We start from the raw sequence: 21,404 nt of genomic DNA, 5'->3' as shown, positions 1-21,404 counted from the left end.
GTTGGGGTTTATTTCTTAGGCATGTTTGAAGTTCTCAACAAATAGAAAGCTGAAATGAGGTTATAAGAGGCATATGCCATTTATTTTCCAAAATAAAATAATATGATGGCTATTAATTTCTAAAAGACATATTCTTATTGTCTCATTTGATTGTCCTCCACTCCTCTTAGACTCCTCTCAAGTTGCTCAAATATGCATTTAGGAAAAAATATATATCATTTTGGTCCCTACATTTTGGGGTCACTGACACTAAGGTGTTTTCGCCTATGAATTTATCTAAACAGCCACCCAAAATTGAGAACAAGTAAACTTTTTTATTTTTACTTTTTATAGATATTATTAGACCAAAATACTAATTGATCTTTAATGTAAATTGTGTTCAAACTTAAGATATCTTATTCAATAAATAAGAGACTTTATTAGTTGAATTAACTGACGATCTGACACCTACAATAAGTCAGTGAACTTAATCTGTAAAGAAATGTAAAAAAGGAACGCAGAATTTCCTACTAAATTGACAAATCATTATACTCTTTGTCTATATGATTTTAATTATTCTTCAATGAGGTGAAATTACAACCGTTGGAAGTGTAGAATATGACACTAAATCAAGAGAATAAATATATTTTTCTTCTCTTTAATTAATACTTTTTGCTTGTGGAAAATGGTAGAGCCTTTGATGACTCAATTATCTTTGAACTTAGGTGACGTGTAATATAAAATGGTTGGCTGATAAAAGAGAGCCCATTCTTTAACTTTTGCGATAGAACTTTCGAATTATCAAATCATAATTTTCAAGTTTGTCCTATTTCATTTTTTTTATAAATAGGATAAGATTTGAATATGACTTTCATTTAAAGAAAAGTACTTTTTATCATCAAATCAAATCAAGATCAAGATGTTCATAAATTTATTTTCATTCTAGGCAAGATTTGAGACCCAAATTTTTTATTAAACAACAAATTTTTTTTTGTTAGTTGAACTAATTGAAATATATAATCTCTTAATTGATTGGTCATTTGCTACAACAAATAACAATATGTACTACGCTAGTCCATTTTGGGTGCAAACCAGCTGGATCAACTATCAAGCACCTAAGATAAGAATCATGAAGTACTCTCTCGCAAGTTGACAATAGACACCTTCAACTTCAAATCTTTTCCATAGTTGCTAATATCTTTTCAAGGCCAAATCAAGAGGTCCCATATCCGGAGAAAATTACCACATTTTCCCACCATGTCAAGGAAATCATGGAATGGTCAATGGGAAAGGAAAGAAAGAAAGGTTCCCTATGAGGAAAATCTGTAAAAGCAAAATCATGTGCTTGCTTTGCTAGTTTAAACTTTAAACAATCCCATATTGTCTATAATGTGTGTCTACTTCTGTCTTCTCTTTCTCTATAACATGTCGATGGGTCCTTTTTGTTTCAACAAAAAATATACTATAAAATTACTGCAACTAGGCAACGTGTTAAATTACTCTAACCCCACACAAATCATTAGTGCTTATTTGGTTATAGTTTTTTTCCCCATTTTTTTTTCTTTTTCTTACAACAAGTAGGAAATTTGAATCTAATTCTCTCTCTTTTCATTTTTAAATTTTATTCTTATTATTTAGTAGTTAGGAAATGAGAATTGAATTCTAAATGTTTCTATTGGAAATATAAAGAATATGTGTCATGGAGACAAGGACCCCTAATCCAATTTAGTTAGTCGGTTAATTTCAAGGATACACCTTGGACCTCGGGAAGGAGGACCGGTTGTGCGGGGTATACGGAGTTGGGACTCCACGAGGAAGAGGCAGCAGACTGGGCATGAAACACGAGGAATAGGAAGAAAGAGAAGTGTAGAAGCTGTCCCCTCCGCATTGAATGCATAAAAACCACCACTCTGGCTGCATTAATGAGGAAATAACCGTGAACAGTGGTGGCACAACTAAGGCAATAGGGCAAATCAAGTTAGCATGCTTCGGATGAGACAGAAACTTAGGGACTGCGATCTCAACCCTCCAAGTGTAAGACTTAGATGAATTGCAGTTGGATATAAAGGCAAGAGGACAGTAAAATAGGAGGGATCTTTTTTTCATAACTATAATTTCATCCTCGGACCAGACCCAAGGACAAACACTTGTATTTTTCTGTTGAACCAGCTCTTGAACTATGGATTATTAGAAGGAGTTTTGGTTTTTCCCTTCCATGTCTTTGCCATAACTCTCTCATCCTTGTGTACTGGATATCATAAATAGATTTGACATCGCATTTCTAAACAAGTTTATTGTGATAGCAAACAACAACAACCTTGATTAAGTTGATAATCTCGATTTTTCGTTGTTACAGGTGTCAACTAGTTGATTTATAAGACTCTTAACAAATCCAAGTTTTCCACTCTAAGAGAATTGCAAAATATCATTTTACTATTAGGTTTTTGAAAACTTATTTTCATTAGTTTATTTGATTTAGAAAATAAGCTAGACAAAAATATAATTGTATTTTTAAGAAATACAACTTTGAAAAAAAAAATGTACGTACATAGACCAAATAAATGGAATAAATTGGGAAAAGAAAAAGCTTACACCAAATACCAGAAGTCTTTTCTCCAAAAAAAAAAAAAAACAGAAGACTTAAATACATGAACGCTTAGGTGAGAAGATCAAGGGCCCGTTTGGTACATCATCTTAAATACTTGTTTTTAGTTTTTAAACAATATTACACGTATTTTTATACACTTTTTCATCCATATGTATTTAAACACGCATATCAAACGGACTCCAATTTGCTTCCACCTAATTTGGAGGAAATTATTTGTCCACATGTTTTGAAAAAATAGATACATATTTTATTCATGAAAACGATGCTCTCGCTTTCTCTGATGGCTCCATTTCACTACCTTATTGTTAAGATCATCAGGCCTTTCACATGTTTCTAAGGAGTTGAAAGCTCTATTCAGAGGTAGCAAGGGGTTCAACTCAGAAATTGCTATTTGAGATTCACATTTTCCCTGGAAACAAATATATGATGTGTAATGAAAATGATTTTAGGGTGGGGTGAAATATTATAACTATTACAAAAGGTTGCTGTGCAACTTCCTAGCATGTTTATCCTTAGCTTTTATTTTTTGTTCACCATATATATATTCTAGACCATGTGCAGTCAGTGCCGGCTCAACGGATTTGGGGGCCCTAGGCGAGAGCTTTATACGGGGCCTTTTATTATATGTAATTATATATATATATTTTTTTTTTTCAATTAAAATTTATTTTTCTTGCTTTTTGAGAGGCAAAATTACTAATTAAATTTTTACATTCAAGTTCCGCTAACATTTCCTTTTCAATTGATAATATAGCTAATCCACTTAATCTTTCTTGTGACATAGTTGATCTTAAATAGGATTTTATTAATTTTAATTTTGAAAAACTTTTCTCGGTATGCAACGAATGTATAGTTAGTAATATTCTTAAGCAATACATGCATTCGGAAAAGATTCTAACCTCTTTATATAATTTAGTACATTAATTGGAGAGTTTTCATTTGTTTGCAAAACTTCTCTTAAAATTTTTAGTTCTGAATATAAATCTAAGCCATCAATATCGGAATAAGTTTCATGTGTGAGAGAACATTCAAGATTAAGACAATTTTTTTTCAAACTATCATCATCTAGTGATTTTAGTTTTTCAAAATTAAATAAAAAACCAAAAATATTTTCATATATTTGAAATTGTTCAAACCTACTTTCAATTGAAGAAATAGCTTGATCTACTATATATAAAAAATAATTAATTCTAAAATATTCTTCAGCGGATTGTGTTGTCTTATCATTGACATTCTCATCAAACTGTTTCTTCCTACGAATTATACGTTTTTCACGAAATATGGGCTCTATTTCCATTTTGGTTGCAATTTCTTTAGATGAATTCATAGCAGATGTAAATCCATCTTCTCTATATTTTTTTAAAAAAGACATGAGACCTTTTAATTGATCTATAGCAACATCAATATGCATGTCTTTCGATTGTAAATTTTTACTAACAGAGTTAACAGCAAATAATATGTCATACCAAATAGTCATAGCTAGCAAAAACTCAAAACTTTCAATCTCATATGTTGCTAAACAATCAGCTTCACTTTTTGTTTTGGGATCTTCACTTGTTTCTGCCAGTTGTAACAAAGCATCTCTTATTTCTAGAATTTGAAATTTTATTGCTTTCACACTTTCAATTCGACTTTCCCAACGTGTTTGTGACAATGGCTTAAGAGTTAAACCTGTCACATTATCTTGTAAAATTTTCCATCGCTTTGTGGAAGAAGAAAATAGTGTGTATATACGTTGTACTACGCCAAAAAAAGATATAGCTTTAGGACAAGAATTAGCCATATCACATAGGACAAGGTTGAGATTATGACAACCACATGGTGTGTAAAATGCTTTAGAATTTATATCAAGAATTCTTTTTTGTACCCCTTGTTTTTTCCCTTTCATATTAGACCCATTATCATATCCTTGTCCACGGACATCATTAATATCAAGTTCAAGATTTTTTATTGCATTTATAATTTCATTGAAAAGACCTTTTCCAGAAGTATTATCTACCTTTAAAAATTCCACAAAATGTTCATCTATTTTTATCGGACTTATTGAAATATCCACACATCTTAGTATGAGAGTCATTTGTTCTTGATGACTTACATCAGGGGTACAATCAAGTATAATTGAAAAGTATTTTGCTTCTTTAATCTTTTTTATAATTTTACTTTTAATTTCATTTGCTAATAATTGTATCACTTCATTTTGTATATTATGTCCAAGATAATGATTATGGATTGCACCATGTTGAATACGCATTACTGGATCAAATTCTGCAATCATTTCAATTATACTTAAAAAATTTCCGTTATTTTCTTGATAGATCTTTTCGTTTTTTCCTCGGAATGCCAAATTATTTTTACCAAGATTTTTTACCACCGCTATTATTCTTAATAACACTTTTTTCCAATGATCTTTCTCTTTCTTAATTTGTTCTTGGACATTTCTATCAATTGTTTTATTCTTCAATAATCTTAGTTCTAAATCAATCCAAGTATTCATATTAGTAATATGCTCATTGGTTGTTTCGTGATTTTTAAGAATAGAACTAATATTTTTCCAATCCTTAGTTCCTCCATTAGCTAGTTGATTTGTATTAGATTTTGAATTAAACAACTTGCAACAAAAACAAAATACTTTATCTAGGTCTTTTGAATACACTAACCATTTTCTATCATGTTTCTCCCCATTTGGCAATTTTCGAATATAATGCGTAGTAGAAAAATGTCTAGAGTTCTTATCTATAGGAAAGTTTAGATCATCAACTCTTATTGGACCATTTTCTACTAACAAATCTCTTAATTTTATATCAATAGTTTTCCATTGACTTGGATCAAAAATATTTGTAGGAATATAGTTAGGTTGATCATTAATATTTTCTCTCTCCTCTAAATTATTTTGAGCTTCATTATCAAGAATGGTGACATTACATGTTTGAACATTATCATGGCCACCTTCGTTATTATCATTTTGTTGTATATTTTCATTATCTTCTAACTCTTTTTGATGAATTTCTTGTTCATTTATAAAACCTTCACTCAAATTTTCTGCAAGATTTTGTTTTTTACTAGTAATAAATTTGTCCATAGCTCCTTTTTGAGATTCAATTAGTTCTTCTCTTTGCCTTTTTTTTTTTAGTTTTTCATATCCAGATAGATATTTTCTAGTAGACATTTGTAATTAAAAACTATTTATGAATAAATGAAGCACAATTTATAATTAAAAAAATTACAATTTAATTAGAATAATATAAATTTAATGTATAAAACAATAGAACCTGGTTTATCAAAAGCACAATTGTAGCTTTACTTAATATGATCACTTTACACTTTAAACCTGCACAAAAAATTAAAATTAATATTAATACAAAGTAAATAAGCAATTTATTCTAAGTAGCAGTAAACCCTTTTTTTTTTTTTTAAGCAAGAGTCAACTTGAACCACAAAGCTAAGACCAGCCCACTAAATCTGATTTCCTAAAAAAAAAAAAAAAGAAAAAAAAAAAAGAAAAAGAAAACAAAAGAAAACGTGTAAGAGGAGTTCTAGAGAAATCTAAAGAGTAAAGACTAAAGCCTTTGACTCTTAAGTGGACCCACTGACCAATGACTATTCTATAGCATTCTAGAGAAATAACTTAAGAGAACAAACCAAAAAAACAATAGAAGCAGTCAAGCAGCAAACTCCTCTTCAAAAAAAACCCAGCAGGCAGCGGCAGCGGCAGCAGCAGCAAACTCCTCTTCCAAAAAAAAAAAAAAAAAAAAACCAGACACCCAACAACAAACTGCAAACCATGAAGAAGACAAAGAGGCAAAGGAAGAGAAAATAATAAACGAACCTGAAATGAAGATCTGTGAACACACCAAATTTATTGTCAACACCAATTGATGAGTAAGTCAAGGGTTTTTTTTTTTTTTTAAGAATGAAGGAAGATGGAGAGTCAGAACTCAGAAAGTGAAGAGTATTTTTTTTCTGCCTTTTCTTATTTGTATCTTCTTTCAATTTTTTGCCTTTTGTAATTTTTTCCTATGCAAGCTATCTTTTGTAATCTTTTCTCCTGCAAGCTAGAGATTTTGTGATAGGATTAGCTTGCCTTTCATGTCACTTCAGAGGCAGAGCAACGGGATTTTTTTTTTTTTTTTTCTTCAGATGAGAACTGCAAGCTAGAGTCTAGAGATTTGGTGATGGTGGGGTGATCTTCACGTCACTTCAGTCTTTTTGGGTTTGTGAGAAACGGTTTTTTTTTTTTTTTTTTTTTTTTTTTTTTTTTTTTTCAGATGAAAAACTAATACTATATAATATATTATTATTTTGGGGCCCCTGTTACAAGTGGGGGCCTTAGGCGGGGGCCTAAACTGCCTATAGCTTCAGCCGGCCCTGTGTGCAGTCATGGAGGCAAATTAATGTTCATGTTTGAGAACCTCAACTTTTTTTTTTTTTGAAAAAAAAAAAAAAAACTAGAACAAAAAATAAAAGTTGTAGGACATGTATATTGGTCCACGTTAAGGGTTAAGCTCCATCCTCCATGACATGCACATGAGGAGCCAAACATTTGGTCTGGGACCGCACCAAATGCACGGTGTTTTTGCCTTCTCAGATGGAAAGGTCTAGTTCCAGAGTACTGACCCTATATAGGGCATATTATTGGTCCCAGAAAAGGATGGTGATCCCTTGAGGATGATGATCACATAGGGTAGAAAGTTTGTAGGGAGATAGAATAGCCTGAATGTTCTAAGACCCTAGTATTTATAGAAAGAGTTTCCACCATTTCATAAAATATATATAACCCTAAATAGGGTTGTATCTCTAATGTATTACCATTTACAAGTTGGATTTTGCTAATGTGTGCCCTAAGGGCACACAATAATTATTCAATTAAAAAAAAAAATTTTCAAAAATTAAAAAAGTATTGACAATTTTTTTAATTTTCGAAATTTTTTTAACCATGAATAGCTTAACCAGGTCTTATAACTTTACAACCATTCTCAAAACAATATAAATCTTTGTTTTAAAAACTATTATTATGTGAAAATAATGATAAAGTACACATGAGGGTGCATGGGATTCTAGAGTCAATCACAATCTTCTTAATAGCCGTGTTGACCTTTTCTTTTTGACCATTGAAAATGAATAGATTGCTTAGGACATGAGTGACGTCATGATGCTTAATTTAAATTAAAAAATTATAAGACCACAATTTATACTATAATTGTCCAAGTAGTAGATTATAAATGGTTGAAAAAAGTGATGAGTCCACGGAAAAAAAAAAAAAAAAAACCAGTCACAGTCTAACACGTAAAATAATTATAATAAAAATTGTGGTAATTTATGCGGTACTATAACTCAATGTCCTTAGAGCAAGAATGCACAGCAGCATTCGGATTGGATTCTAATCTCATCGCTCTTATCTTACTTTAGAGGCATATATATCATATATCCTGTTTGATAGATGGAGTTACAGTTCTTTTCATTTTTTTTCAAGTTCCATGAGGAACTTGCACAGTTGCACTGAGTTATCATTATCTTCATGATGTTGTTGATGGGTTGAGAGATGAGGTTGGAGTAGGTTTTAGATTCGAAACTCACTCAATAAAGAATAAGAATCCATAACATATTTTATGTATTTCCTGAATAAAGTAAACAAGAAATTAGCTTCATCAAAATTTCTTTATTTTTATTTTACCTATAGGTTAATTTAAATATTTTGTCAAAGGTGATCTAGAATCTAGACAGTTTGGTGGTATATCTAAGCCTTGAACTCATCAATTCACATATTTTAGTGAGTATCACAAAAAAGACTACACGCAACCTCTCCTTGAATTGGACTAAATTAAATTTTTTAGGGGAACTCACCCACTCTAAGCGTGGGGATGTGATTTGGTTGGTTCAATTTGGTTCAACACGTTTCTTTCTAACTTTTTTTTCCTTAAAATAATGCATTTGAATACTTAATCCCAATACAACATAACAATTTACCAAGCTCCTGAAAATATATTTCTAGAAGTAATTATCCTAAACACATCTTAACCAAAATTTTAAACTTCTTTTTTTTTATAGTTAAATTTCTTAGCCAACGTAGCTAAATCAATTTTTTAATAAATTTAAACTAGTTACTAAAAAAAAATCACAACATTTTTACTAAACTTAATTTTAAGTGCTTAAAACCTATTATTTTATAAATTAATAACACATTATGATAAAGTGAATGGATCTTATAGGTTCAAATCATACTTTATATATTGGGAAAAAAAATATGTACCTACATTTATTTGGTCAAGTTTGAAACTTTGAAGTTTGAATAAAGTATTCATTTAATATGATAATAAACAAAGCTAAAACTCTTGTAATTGGTGTTTTTAATTAAGACATCCAGAATTCAAATTTTCAAATCTCTACTCAATTGTTGATGTATAAATCTAATAAGCTCCATAATTTTTTAACTGTCGTACAATTATAATAAAAAACTGAAAAAACTGAATCAAACATGAAACAACCTCACATTAATGGGTTCGATTGAAGCTTTGGATACATGAGATGAGAACCATCTCCCAGCCCTAGCTAGTACTCTTAGAGTCGTACTATTTTATTAAATATGTTCATGACCAATACTAGCCAACTCTCTCCAGTAGTCCAATTTGATTTTGACAAAGAGAAGAACTAAAACTCACTTTAAACCTAAAGTTTCCTTAATTATTTCTGTGATGTGTGTCTATCATCCTCTTTTTTCTTATGCCAAAACAGGACAAATTTTCTGACAAGTCCATCAATTGCCATTATGCACGTTTCCAGCCCCAAGTCTGCGTTTGAAAAAGTGAGACCCACGACTATAGTACACGGACCAGCTAACTTGCACAAAACGTGTGAACAGTATTTTGTCCATTAAAAAAATATTTTGTTACAGTATTTTTAACAATAAATTTTCAACTTTCAGCAAATAAGCAGTATCTAAACACACTATATATATTGATGAAAATTAGTATAACAGGTTTGGGGTAAATCTGCAGCAAAATTGCATTATAATATACTGGAGTCAACTTCGAGGAATTTTAAATGCATTTTAGAACTGGTTACAGGTAAGACACCTTGAAATGAAATTCTAGAGTATGCTATATATGGTATACATTAGTAATATATCATTTGAATATCTCGAAAAAGCTGACTTACCATTACACACGTTCATTATTTTTATAGGCTTATTATGATCAAATGAGACTTATTCATATATATATAGGAAAAACCAGGATGTTGAAATATTTACGCAATATACGAATGACTTTATACCATACGTACCTTGGCGTGTTGAAACTGAACATTTCATTGATATTTCAGTTACATATATAAGTCTGAGTCGTGGTGATCATCATCACAGACGTAAAGCCTTATGTTTACAAAGAGAATAAAATTAAATTATGTCTTAATGCAAATGAGGGTCCAATTACTTATAGGCAAAGCATGTATACCCCTTAGAAAGAAAATGCTTGTTAATGAACGATACATCTACGCATGAAGCAATATCATCCACTGATTAGGGTTATTGTATGTGTGAGGATGCACCACATAATGGTGTGATTAGTTGATTATTTATCACAACTATACATTAGTAGGTTATGAATTCTTAACATATTACTTAGGGTTAGACATATGTATTGTTGTTATTATTATTATTATTATTTTTTAAAATATATAAATACACACTAAATCAATTCTTTTGCTATTATGTGAGTTTTCACGACGACGATGACAACAACAATAAGCCTTAATCTCCATTTTTGGGATTGGTTATGGATCCTCAATAGATTATTTAAGATTAGTCATATGTTCTTTTCCTCCATTCTATTATATCCGAAGTTTTTTTTTTGTACAACTTCTATTTTATGTACACAAGTTATCTCTCTACTTTTTTTTTTTTAAAATTTTTATTTTATAAATTTAAAATTTCTTCAACTTAGATTAACTCATTTTTTCTTATCAGTGCATTAATCTATTTTCTTTGAAAATATCCAACTTATTTCAAGTGACTTTTTCTCATCTTTTCATCGATAGAAGTTGCCCCTATTTAATTTTAAGCGGATAATTTCATTTTGGATCCTATATTTCCGTACATTTCCACTTATCTATCTATTACGGTGAATTTCCAATAATATATTAAAAAAAAAACACGCCAACATATAAATTAATTGAAGCTCCTCTGAAAAGGAACTCTCATCGTCTAATTTGGAACCATTGTAGAAAACAGAATATATATATATATATATATATATATATATATATATATATATATATATATGTAACTGTGATTATATTTTATAACAAAGTCATGCAATCATAGATTCACAATACGTACTCATCATCATGAATCAGAAAGCAGGGATGACATAGCAACACAAGCACCAGAAACAAACCGACTCTCATTTGTCTCCTGTAATAAAGGCTGATCGACATGCATGCGTTAGCTATGGCTTATATAGCTTGTGATCGTTTCTTTCAAATTAATGATGAATTAATTGTCATGTTGTGACAGCTTCAACTAACCTTTTTTTTTTTCGAGAAACTGCTTCAACAAACCTTGGAAAATCTTTATGCATCATTTTTTATTTTATTTTTTACTTCTTTGCATGTTAGCAGAGAAGACCTTTTTTATTTCCATGCTTTTCCCCCTGTTTTATTGTGTTGTTTGAATGTAGCAATGATTAGCAAATATTTTCATTCACGTAGTAACAAAGATATTTTGTAGCGGAAAATATAAATACGTACAACATTTGCAATTTCAAACCATGTAGCATATCTTAATAGTGGAATGTAACTTATTCGATCATGTTTATGTTTTGTTAGTAGTGAAGATTTACTAAAAAATAATGTTATAAACATAATAATTATCACAAATGTGTTGGTGTACTAACATATGGGTAGCTACCCACAAGATTTTTATCAATAGCTACCAATAAGATTTTTAAGTAAAAATTGTTAATTCGATCAATTGTTAAAAATCAATAGCTACCCACAAGATTTACTAGTTTTCATTTGAATTCGTTACTTGTTAACATTTAGGATTTATTATTTATCAATTTGACAATTGTTAATTTTTTTATAAAAATTGTTATAGCACAAGACGTTTCAGTACACCAAACGAGTGGTCATGCCTTGGATTCTTCCATGATGCTGCCTAACCAATTGAGGGTGTAGCTACGTACCATGCATGTGCACATCACTCTATCCCTGTAATTTTACCCCAAAAAGTAAAAACAAATCCATCGCCTTCAGATGAGTTGTGCTTGTACGAAGCCAAATTAAAAAAAGATTTAAAAAAAAAAAAAAGTCCTTTTTTTTTTTTTTCACATTTTAATTACAGCGAAAGATTTTAGCAAAAAGCAAAAACAACAAAATGATACATATATATACTGAGATTCTTGTCTTATAAGCTTGCGCATGAGCTTATAACACGTGTCGGAAAATCGTGTCATGTCAAAATCATTGTAAGTCAAAAAGAACTAAGTATTGATCATTTTAGCCAATGAACGAACGACACGTAACAGATCTTTCATGAGATTGATCTTTTCTGATTGGTTAATGAACACATTACCAATCTAGTACTTTTTTTTTTTACAGTGAGAGAGAGAGAGAGAGAGAGAGAGCGAAGGACACGGTGTGGGCCTAGATTCCTAAACATAAAAGTTTTACTGACTCTCTCTCTCTCTCTCCCCACTGAAATGGCATTTATTTCACACACTTTCCTAACTTGTGCCTAATTTTCCCTTGCTGTATTCTCTGTCTCTCTCTGTTGATCTCCAAGGTGGTACAAGCTTGAGGGCTCCAACAAGACCAGCTTGATATCTATCGGCAAGTTTCTGTTACTTTAATCATGGGTTTGTACTGTTAAACTTGTTTTGAGTTATAGTTGTTATGATTGAGTTTTGTTAATGATGTAAAATTTGAGAACTTTATTAGTTTGATGGAATTGTGGGATTGTTGTGATTGTGAGTACGGTGGTGTTTTTGTTGATGATTTTGAAGGAATAAGTGGGTGATTGAAAGGTTTTGAGCATGTGGGTAGCTATTGTTTTTTATCCATGAATGTGTTGGTGTACTATATGTGGAGTTCTGGGGGGATAGAGAGGATAAAGACAAAGACTTTTTATTTTTGGGGGGCTTGAGTTTAATTTTTGAGGGGTTTTTATGTTAGTAATTTCTAGCTGGAATTGAACGTTGACCTTTTAAGTTTTATTGGGTTTTTGTTCAATTGGGTAGCTAATTTTGCTAGAATTGGAATCTGGGTGTTTTGACTTTTTCTGGGTTTTTGGAAATTTTTATAAATGGAGGCTCAATTTGGAGGTAAGGCTAATCAATTCTTTGGTCCTGTGGTGCCGGATTTGAAGGCGGTTGGGAAAAAGAGTTTGGAATGGGATTTGAATGACTGGAAATGGGATGGCGACCTTTTTAGAGCTTGTCCATTAAATTCTGCTCCATCTGATTGTAGGAGTAGGCAGTTATTTCCAGTTGGGACAGAAATTCCAGAAAATGTTGTTTTGTCCAACAGTTTGTCTTCTGGTTCGGATGATGTTAATCCGGCGAATGGTGTGGGAAGGAGGGAATTGGAGAAGAGGAGGAGGGATGTGGCTGTTGAAGATGAAGAGTTAAATGATGAAGATGGGTCCCTTAACCTAAAGCTTGGTGGACAAGTTTACCCTATCATGGAAGGGGAGTTAAAGAATGGGAAGAAGACAAAGATAGTTGGGAATTCTTCAAACCGCGCGGTTTGTCAGGTGCAGGATTGTAGGGCTGATCTCAGCAATGCCAAGGATTACCACCGCCGACATAAGGTTTGTGATGTGCATTCCAAGGCCAGCAAAGCACTGGTGGGAAACATTATGCAGCGGTTCTGTCAGCAGTGTAGCAGGTTAGTTTGGTTATATTATTATCTTTATTTTGAGGAAACATTTTCATTACTTTTGGTCATTACTAGAATAGTTGCTGGGGCATTTTTTTACAAAAAAAAAAAAAAAAATGATGGAATATCAGAGTGTGGTTGTGTGGAGCCTTTAGTTTTGCTCTTATAGTCTTTCAATATGTGTCCAATGTTGTTATATGTCTATGTTTGGTACAAGTCATTTTGCAAAACAATTTGGTTTTCCAATCAGATGCAACTTGGTTTTATACTTTTTGGCAGGTTTCATGCTCTTCAAGAGTTTGATGAGGGAAAGAGAAGTTGTCGTAGAAGGTTGGCTGGTCATAATAGGAGGAGGAGGAAAACACATCCTGACACTGTGGTTAATGGAGGCTCTCTGAATGCTGAAAGGGGTAGCAGTTATCTATTGATAAGTTTGCTGAGGATTCTCTCTAATTTGCACTGTAGGTCCTTTTATTAGTATTTACCGCAAATTTATTTACTTGGCTGCTTTAAAAAGGCACTGCTATGCAGCAGTTTGTTGTGTGTATGATACTGGGCAGAAAGCTATTGGCAGAATTCAGTTTTGTTGTGATTTTATGCTTAAAAAAATTGTTGTGATTTATGCTTTAATTACAACTTATAACTTTATTGAAGGTGGTTAAGAAATGACTTCTAAATCATCTTGCCAAGGAACGATAAATTTAATTTATGTTGTAAGTGTTGGGTAAACTAGTATGGGCAAACCAAAAATGTTTTATCAATGCAAGAAATTGTTACAATATAAAGTTGATAACTTGTTATCTGTGATGCCATGGTAGATGAGTTGATAGGGCATAACCTTACCTTGCTAATCTTTCTGTGCAAATGAAAACATGTTTAAATTTATCATTGAATTGATAAAGATCTGGAATTTTGTTTTGGGCATGAGAAGAGTTCGCAATTATTTATAGGGATGGATGGACAATCATCTGCAGAAAAAGGTTCATGGTGCTCACTTCAGATTCTATGATCTGTGCATTTAAGGCATTGAATATTTGAAGGCAACAATGCTAAATTTCTTAATTTCTATGTCTTGACATATATATGATAATATCCAATTGTCTCTCAGTTGAATGGATAGTCAATTACTGTAGCAAAGCAAGGTCCTTATTTTGGCACTGAAAACACTAGCCTATTATTTTGTGAAAATAATTCTATACTGTGAAAGTGAAATCTTAAAAGCTGGGTGAAGTAAAAGTCAATGCTTAGAGGCATAATGCATATTAAGAATCTGGGAGTCTTGGTTGCATGGCACTTTTCTGGTTGCTTTTGCTGGTCTTTTATATGACTATTCTTGTGTGGTTTTGTTTTTTTAATGTGCAAATTCTTCTTGGCTTTTGTCGCTGACTGCTACTGTGGTGCTAAGATTGTTTAAAATGCAATGTATGTAAGTTCATAGAAGTTAGCAGCTTTGCTGGCCAATTTACTGTTATTTGCCTGAACCTTGACCATCACTGCTTACATCTATCTGTAGGTGCAGCTGCTATGTTTTTGTTTTCATTGTGCTGCTTTAACTTTTTGGGCCCATTTATATTAGATATTTACAATGCTTGAAAGGGCAAACTGTCCAAGAGAATGCTGTTCTAAAAGTATTACATATCATTGATCTGATCATTGAAATTTTCTTTTTTGTATCTGTTTTTTTTTTCCTTTCCTTGGGTGTCATGATTGGCATACTTATTTGACTCCACAGATTATGCCTTCTATAAATTGCAGCAAATGGCTCAGATCAAAACAAGGACCAGGATCTGTTATCTCATCTGTTGAAGAACCTGGCCAGTCTAGCTGGTACAGTTGATGGAAGGAATATATCTGCATTATTGGAGGGATCTCAAGGTTTGCTTAATGCTGGGACATCTAATGGGGCTCCACAAAAGGTGACAGATGTTACTCCAAATGGTTCAGAACCCTCTAGGCCTTTTAGTTCAGCCTTAAAGATGGATGATTGCATCAACCTTCATGACCATCCTAGGCCTATGGGACAATGCGTGACAGTATCTGCATCTGATGTAGCTCAGAAAAGAATATATTCAGATGATGCTGGGGGTAGACATGTACAAGCTCTATCGGGTCTACAGCACATGAATCCACCTCCTTCAAAGGATGGCCTTCCATCCAAATCAATATCAGAGACTACAAATGGGAGGATCAAATTTAATAACATTGATTTGAATAATCTATGTGATGATTCAGAGGGCCATGTGGAGAATACAGGGAAGTCTCAAGCCCCTGTAAATTCTGGGACTGGGCTTCTTGGCCATCCGTTTTGGGTACAGCATGACTCTCTCAAGTCTAGCCCACCTCAGACTAGTGGCAACTCAGATTCAACTTCTTCACAGTCACCATCTAGTTCCAGCGGAGAGGCTCAGGTATAATCTTGTTGTGATGGAAACTTGTTCCCTTTAAAACTTCTGGCGAGACTATTATAACTGGTCGAGTCTACTAAAATTAATCTGGTTCTCCTTTTCAGTGGTCAACAGATTTATTGAGTGACTTTAATTTTCTATTGATCATTTTAGACTTTTGGGTCAATGCCTGTATTTTGGGTTGAGGTTTAGTTAAGTTGAGTTGAAAATGTCTTTTGTTTGTCATAGTTGTTAGTTCTTCTGTTCAAGGTCCTCATTAGCCCAATAAATTGACAATTGTGGTTACGTACTTACATAGTATATTGTTTCTTTTGGTGTTTGGGTCCTGTGGTTCATTAGTCTTTGTTAATTGATTGACTTATTGATTGCAAATTGGAAAACTGGTTATCTGCTGCGGCTTCAGGAGCTGAAGTATTACTTTCAATGATGTTAAAATTAAGATGAATCATAATCTATCTTTAACTGGGGGTTTAGCAGTGAGACATTGTGGCTGTCTGTTCAATGTATATGGTTCAAGTAGGGCTGTTAGAGAACTGTGCCTGCTTTTTATGAGTAAAAATATAAATATGTACCTTTTTTGCGGCCTTAGTGGATATTTCTCTAAACTACTCTTTTACTACAAATCTTCAGGTTCGCACGGATCGAATAGTTTTCAAACTCTTTGGGAAAGACCCGAATGATTTTCCTCTTGCTCTCCGAACCCAGGTATATACTAAGACATGAAATTGCTTCTTTGCAACGTTTCTTGGCATGTTTTGTTCCATATATATTTGATTTTTTGTTATATATTTTACATCTCCAGATTCTCGACTGGTTATCCCACAGTCCTACTGACATTGAGAGCTATATAAGGCCAGGCTGTATCATATTAACTATATACCTCCGTCTAGAAAAATCCACATGGGAGGAGGTACGCTTCTGTACTGATGCAGGAAATGTTGAATTGCTAAACCCAGTATCAGGAACAGAATTTTTAAATTCTTAATTACATTTTCTACGTACAGCTCTGCTGTGATCTGGGATCCTATCTAAGAGAGCTACTTGATGCATCCAATGACTCTTTCTGGAGAACAGGATGGGTGTATACTCGGGTGCGACATTCTGTAGCATTTATGTATAATGGTTTGCTCTCTCTCTCTCTCTCTCTCTCTATATATATATATATATATATATATTTATTTATTTATGCTTGGTGTAATTCTTTGCGATAATATACCACTTAATAACTTAAAGTAAATTAATATCAAGTCTACAGTTAGATTACTTTTCCTTCATTTGCTTGTCATGCATGCAAAACTCATTTATCTTCAAATCCAAAACTTATTTTATCTAGTAGATTTTTAGAATATATTAAATCATAGGGTATATCCAGAATGGAGGGAGAGGGGAAGAAAAGAGAGGTGAAGGGTAGCTGGTATCGACTAATATTAGTATATTCCAGCCACCCTTGCTCTTTCCTCTTTGTACATATCCCCCCATTCAAACATAGGGATAAGTTTGAACATATTTTTAGATGAGGCGGTTTTTAATTTCTGATTCTCTTGATGTTTGATATCCATGGTGAGTGTGTGAAGGTCATTTAATTTAATGGAGATTTGGCAAAATATTGATCCTATGAGAAACTATGGTGAATGTGGTCTAACATTGTAAAAGAATAACACCAGGCATAATATGTAAGTACATTCATTTGCTGTCTGCTTATCTATGTTTTGGGCCAAAGTTTTTTACAGTTTCTTTTCATGCTCTATCATGCACTGATAAATGTAGGTTAAATAACATTTCTTTGAGGAGTAATTTTATTTGTTATATCTGCCCTGCAGGTCAGGTTGTCTTAGACACACCCTTACCTCTTAAAAACCAGAAAAGTTGTAGAATTTCAAGCATCAAGCCTATTGCTGTTTCTGTATCTGAGAGAGTTCAGTTTGTCGTAAAAGGCTGTAACCTATTCCGGTCCAGTGCTAGGTATTCTTTAGCTTTTCTATGTATGCTGGAACACATGTTCATCTCCCTCTCATTTTTCAAATTTTGTTTCAGACTTGATCAACACATCATGATTACTGCATAGATATTAAGTCACGCATTTGGTTTCAGGTTACTCTGTGCTCTAGAAGGCAAGTATCTGATCCAGGAAACTTGTAATGAGTTGATGGACAGTGCTGATACAGCCATTGAGCACAATGAACTCCAGTGCCTCAGCTTCCCCTGTTCTATACCAAATGTTACCGGGAGAGGATTCATTGAGGTAGGGTTATCCTGAATTTAAGAATTTATTTTGTTGCAATCAAGTGAGCTCAACTATGGGTGTATGTGGCATAAATTCTGGTTTATATATGGTAAATTATTTAAAAATGTGTGAAGCTTGCAAAGCTCACAAAAGTTGGATCCTATGCATGGGATGTCCATTTTATAAAAACTTTTTCTTTGATTTGACATGGTTAGTGCTGCTGTGCATTCAATCACTTCTAATGTCTTAGACAACTTTTATTTGATCTTCATTCCCACTGAAGTAGTTTCTATTTTAAAAGTTCATTGTGTTAAAAACTCTCATGACATGTGCTTCAGGTTTGTTGTAGTCCATTGAATTCTGTGGCAGTCTCTATCTGTTAAAAGTTACTTGAAAGTCCAGAGCAGTAAAGCTTGGTTTCTCTGGACTGCCCTCTTTTACTTGCTGTTATTGACCAAGGGAATTAAATCAAAATATGTCAAAAATCCAACACCCCTCCCTCCCCTTCCTTTTTCCTTTGATCCAAACTGTGAAAGTTATTGGCTTTTTTAATTAAATCTTATGTAGTTTGAGCAAGCCGTCTTTCATGAACTAGGATGGATGAAATACAGTTGCCTTTCCATCATATAAATTCAAAGCAAGTAGCCTTTAAAAAAAAAAAAAAAAAATATTGAAGTATAAGTTCACTTGAAGGCAGAATGATGGGTGGGGGTGGTTAACAGGAGGAGAAAACTCTGCATAAATGATGTTCTATCTTTATAGCATGCATAAGAACTTTCAGAAGTAAATTCTGGGAGGGCTAGAAGGGAAAACAGTGTGAAATGCTTATAAGAAGAGACAAGACAGGGCCAGGTGCATTAACAGGAGGAGAAAACTCTGCATAAATGATGTTCTGTCTTTATAGTATGCATAAGAATATTTCCATTTCTGATTTTAGAACGTACATATTTTGATCTTATCAGGTTGAAGATCATGGTCTCAGCAGCAGCTTCTTTCCATTTATAGTTGCTGAGCAAGAAGTGTGTTCTGAGATCTGTATGCTGGAGGGTGCAATTGAGGTGGTTGAAACCGCTGATGACATTCAGAGAGTACCTGCACTGCTGGAAGCAAAGACTCAAGCCCTGGACTTTATACATGAAATGGGTTGGCTGCTTCATAGAAGTCATGTGAAATTCAGGCTAGGTCACATGGATCCAAACCAGGATCTCTTCCCCTTCAAGCGGTTCAAGTGGCTCATGGAATTCTCCATGGACCATGACTGGTGTGCTGTAGTGAAGAAACTCTTGGGAATTCTGTTTGAGGGTGCAGTTGGTACGGGAGAGCATCCTTCTGTTGAGCTTGCTTTGTTGGATTTGGGTCTCCTCCACAGAGCTGTCCGGCGAAACTGCAGGCCTATGGTGGAACTCCTGTTAAGATTTGTTCCAGATAAAGTTTTGGATAAAACAGGATCTCAGGGGAAGCAACAGGATGACAAGGGCATCAATGGCTTCTTATTTAAACCTGATTTATTAGGGCCTGCAGGGCTTACTCCACTTCACATTGCAGCTAGCAAGGATGGCTCTGAGAATGTGTTGGATGCCTTAACTGATGATCCTGGATTGGTAAGTCCTTGTCTATTAGTATTCATCAGTATTGTGGTTCTAAGTCCATATAGGGAGAATACACTAAGGTGCTGTTTGGATAAGTTGGCGTTTGCGTTTTGATGAAAAAATCTTGCGTTTTTTTTTTTTTTTTCTTCTGCTGATGCACGATTCAGGGGACAGCGGTTACTGTTCATGCTACTGTGCATGAACAGTAGCCGCATTTGCTGACTTTTCAGCACTTCTGTGGGTCCCGTGTACTGTTCACGGGACCCACAAACTTCACTTTTCAGATTTTTTAAAATTAAAAATGGGACCCACGGTACTATTCACACATTTAAAAATTATTTTGGTACAGTGTTTTCAGTTTTCAGTTTTCAGTTTTCAGCAATAAGCTGTATCCAAACGGACCCTAAATTGGTTCATATATCCATCCCTAGCACACATTTTCCCGATCACTCACATAATTAAACTGTATCTTTGTGCTAGACTATCCTCAGTTTTGTGGATGGGCTATGAGCTAAAACTGCTCTTATTATTCTAAATGTTTTAAAAATCTCTCTCTCTCTCTCTCTCTCTCTCTCCCCTTTTGATGTTCTGCTTCCACACAGGTGAGCTTACTGAGGGATTTTCTAAATCATCTAGCAATTTAGAGTATATCATCATTAAAAAATTTACTTCTAATACAAGGATGATCTTCTGATAGAAAATGAATTTCAAAAATTTGAGCTACTGTTTTATTTAGCAGGTTAAGATGCTTGTTGAGAACCTTTTCTCTTATTTCGCTGGTCATCTTATGATGTATTATTGCTATGTTATTACATTTTCATGCTGATATTGGTCTGCGTTGTTCAGGTTGGAATTAAAGCATGGAAGAGTGCTCGTGATAGTACGGGTTTGACACCCAATGATTATGCATGCCTGAGAGGCTACTACTCCTATATCCATCTTGTGCAGAAGAAAATCAGCAACAAATCAGAAAACAGTCATGTGGTGCTTGATATCCCTGGTGCTCTCCTGGACTGTAACACCAAACGGAAGCAATCAGATAGACATAAGTTGTCGAAAGTTGCCAGCTTGCAAACTGAGAAGGTTGAAATGGGAGTAAGTTGTCGACATTGCAAGGTATGTGAGCAGAAGCCGGCTTATGGCAATATGAGAAGATCACTAGTATACAAGCCGGCAATGCTCTCAATGGTCACTATTGCGGCTGTTTGTGTTTGTGTGGCTTTACTCTTCAAAAGCTCACCTGAAGTTCTTTACGTGTTCCGGCCCTTTAGGTGGGAATTGTTGAAGTACGGGTCAAGCTAAGGTGGTTAATCTGTATCATTTATAGATTGTAGGCTAAATTTCTTTTTTCTTCCTCTCCCCCCTCTTTTCCATCCTAATTTCAAAAGAGCAATGTAAAATCCCTAATGATATTTGTGGGTTTAGATATCAGTGGAAAATACTGTATATGTATTACTGACAGTTCATTTTAAATATATATAGGGAAAATTTTCAATTAGAAAGGACCATTAATTCATTATCCAGAATTGAACACCCCTTTCCAGGATGGAGATTGAATACCCTCAAAGCTCTCTGAGGGATTCTGTAGAGTATCATGAGTATGCTCCCTTTTTCTTTACATCATGAATACGTTGAAAGACATAATAATCCCAAGGTCCTATGGCACTTAATGGATATTTGAGGCCTTGGTTGGCAGGTTGAAATGGAAGTGGAAGTCATTGTGAAGT

The 21,404-nt window shown here is 33.6% G+C and overlaps 1 protein-coding gene and 1 pseudogene across 1 annotated transcript; one reads left to right on the top strand and one right to left on the bottom strand.

The window, feature by feature from the left end:
* Positions 1-3,240: 3,240 nt before the first annotated feature.
* Positions 3,241-5,818, bottom strand: LOC142624940 (uncharacterized; annotated as a pseudogene).
* A 6,456-nt stretch (positions 5,819-12,274) lies between these two features.
* LOC142624125 (squamosa promoter-binding-like protein 1) lies at positions 12,275-21,179 on the top strand. Its single transcript, XM_075797633.1, has 10 exons — positions 12,275-13,468; positions 13,739-13,920; positions 15,215-15,867; positions 16,495-16,569; positions 16,667-16,774; positions 16,869-16,986; positions 17,685-17,826; positions 17,956-18,106; positions 19,051-19,689; positions 20,524-21,179. The coding sequence occupies exons 1-10, from the start codon at positions 12,885-12,887 to the stop codon at positions 20,977-20,979; spliced, it is 3,108 nt and encodes a 1,035-aa protein (XP_075653748.1). The 5' UTR covers positions 12,275-12,884; the 3' UTR covers positions 20,980-21,179.
* Positions 21,180-21,404: the final 225 nt, after the last annotated feature.

This window comes from Castanea sativa, chromosome 2 (genome assembly GCF_040712315.1).
Source record: "Castanea sativa cultivar Marrone di Chiusa Pesio chromosome 2, ASM4071231v1".
In the NCBI taxonomy this organism is placed as follows: Eukaryota; Viridiplantae; Streptophyta; class Magnoliopsida; order Fagales; family Fagaceae; genus Castanea; species Castanea sativa.
This window is presented reverse-complemented; position numbering and strand designations above follow the sequence as displayed.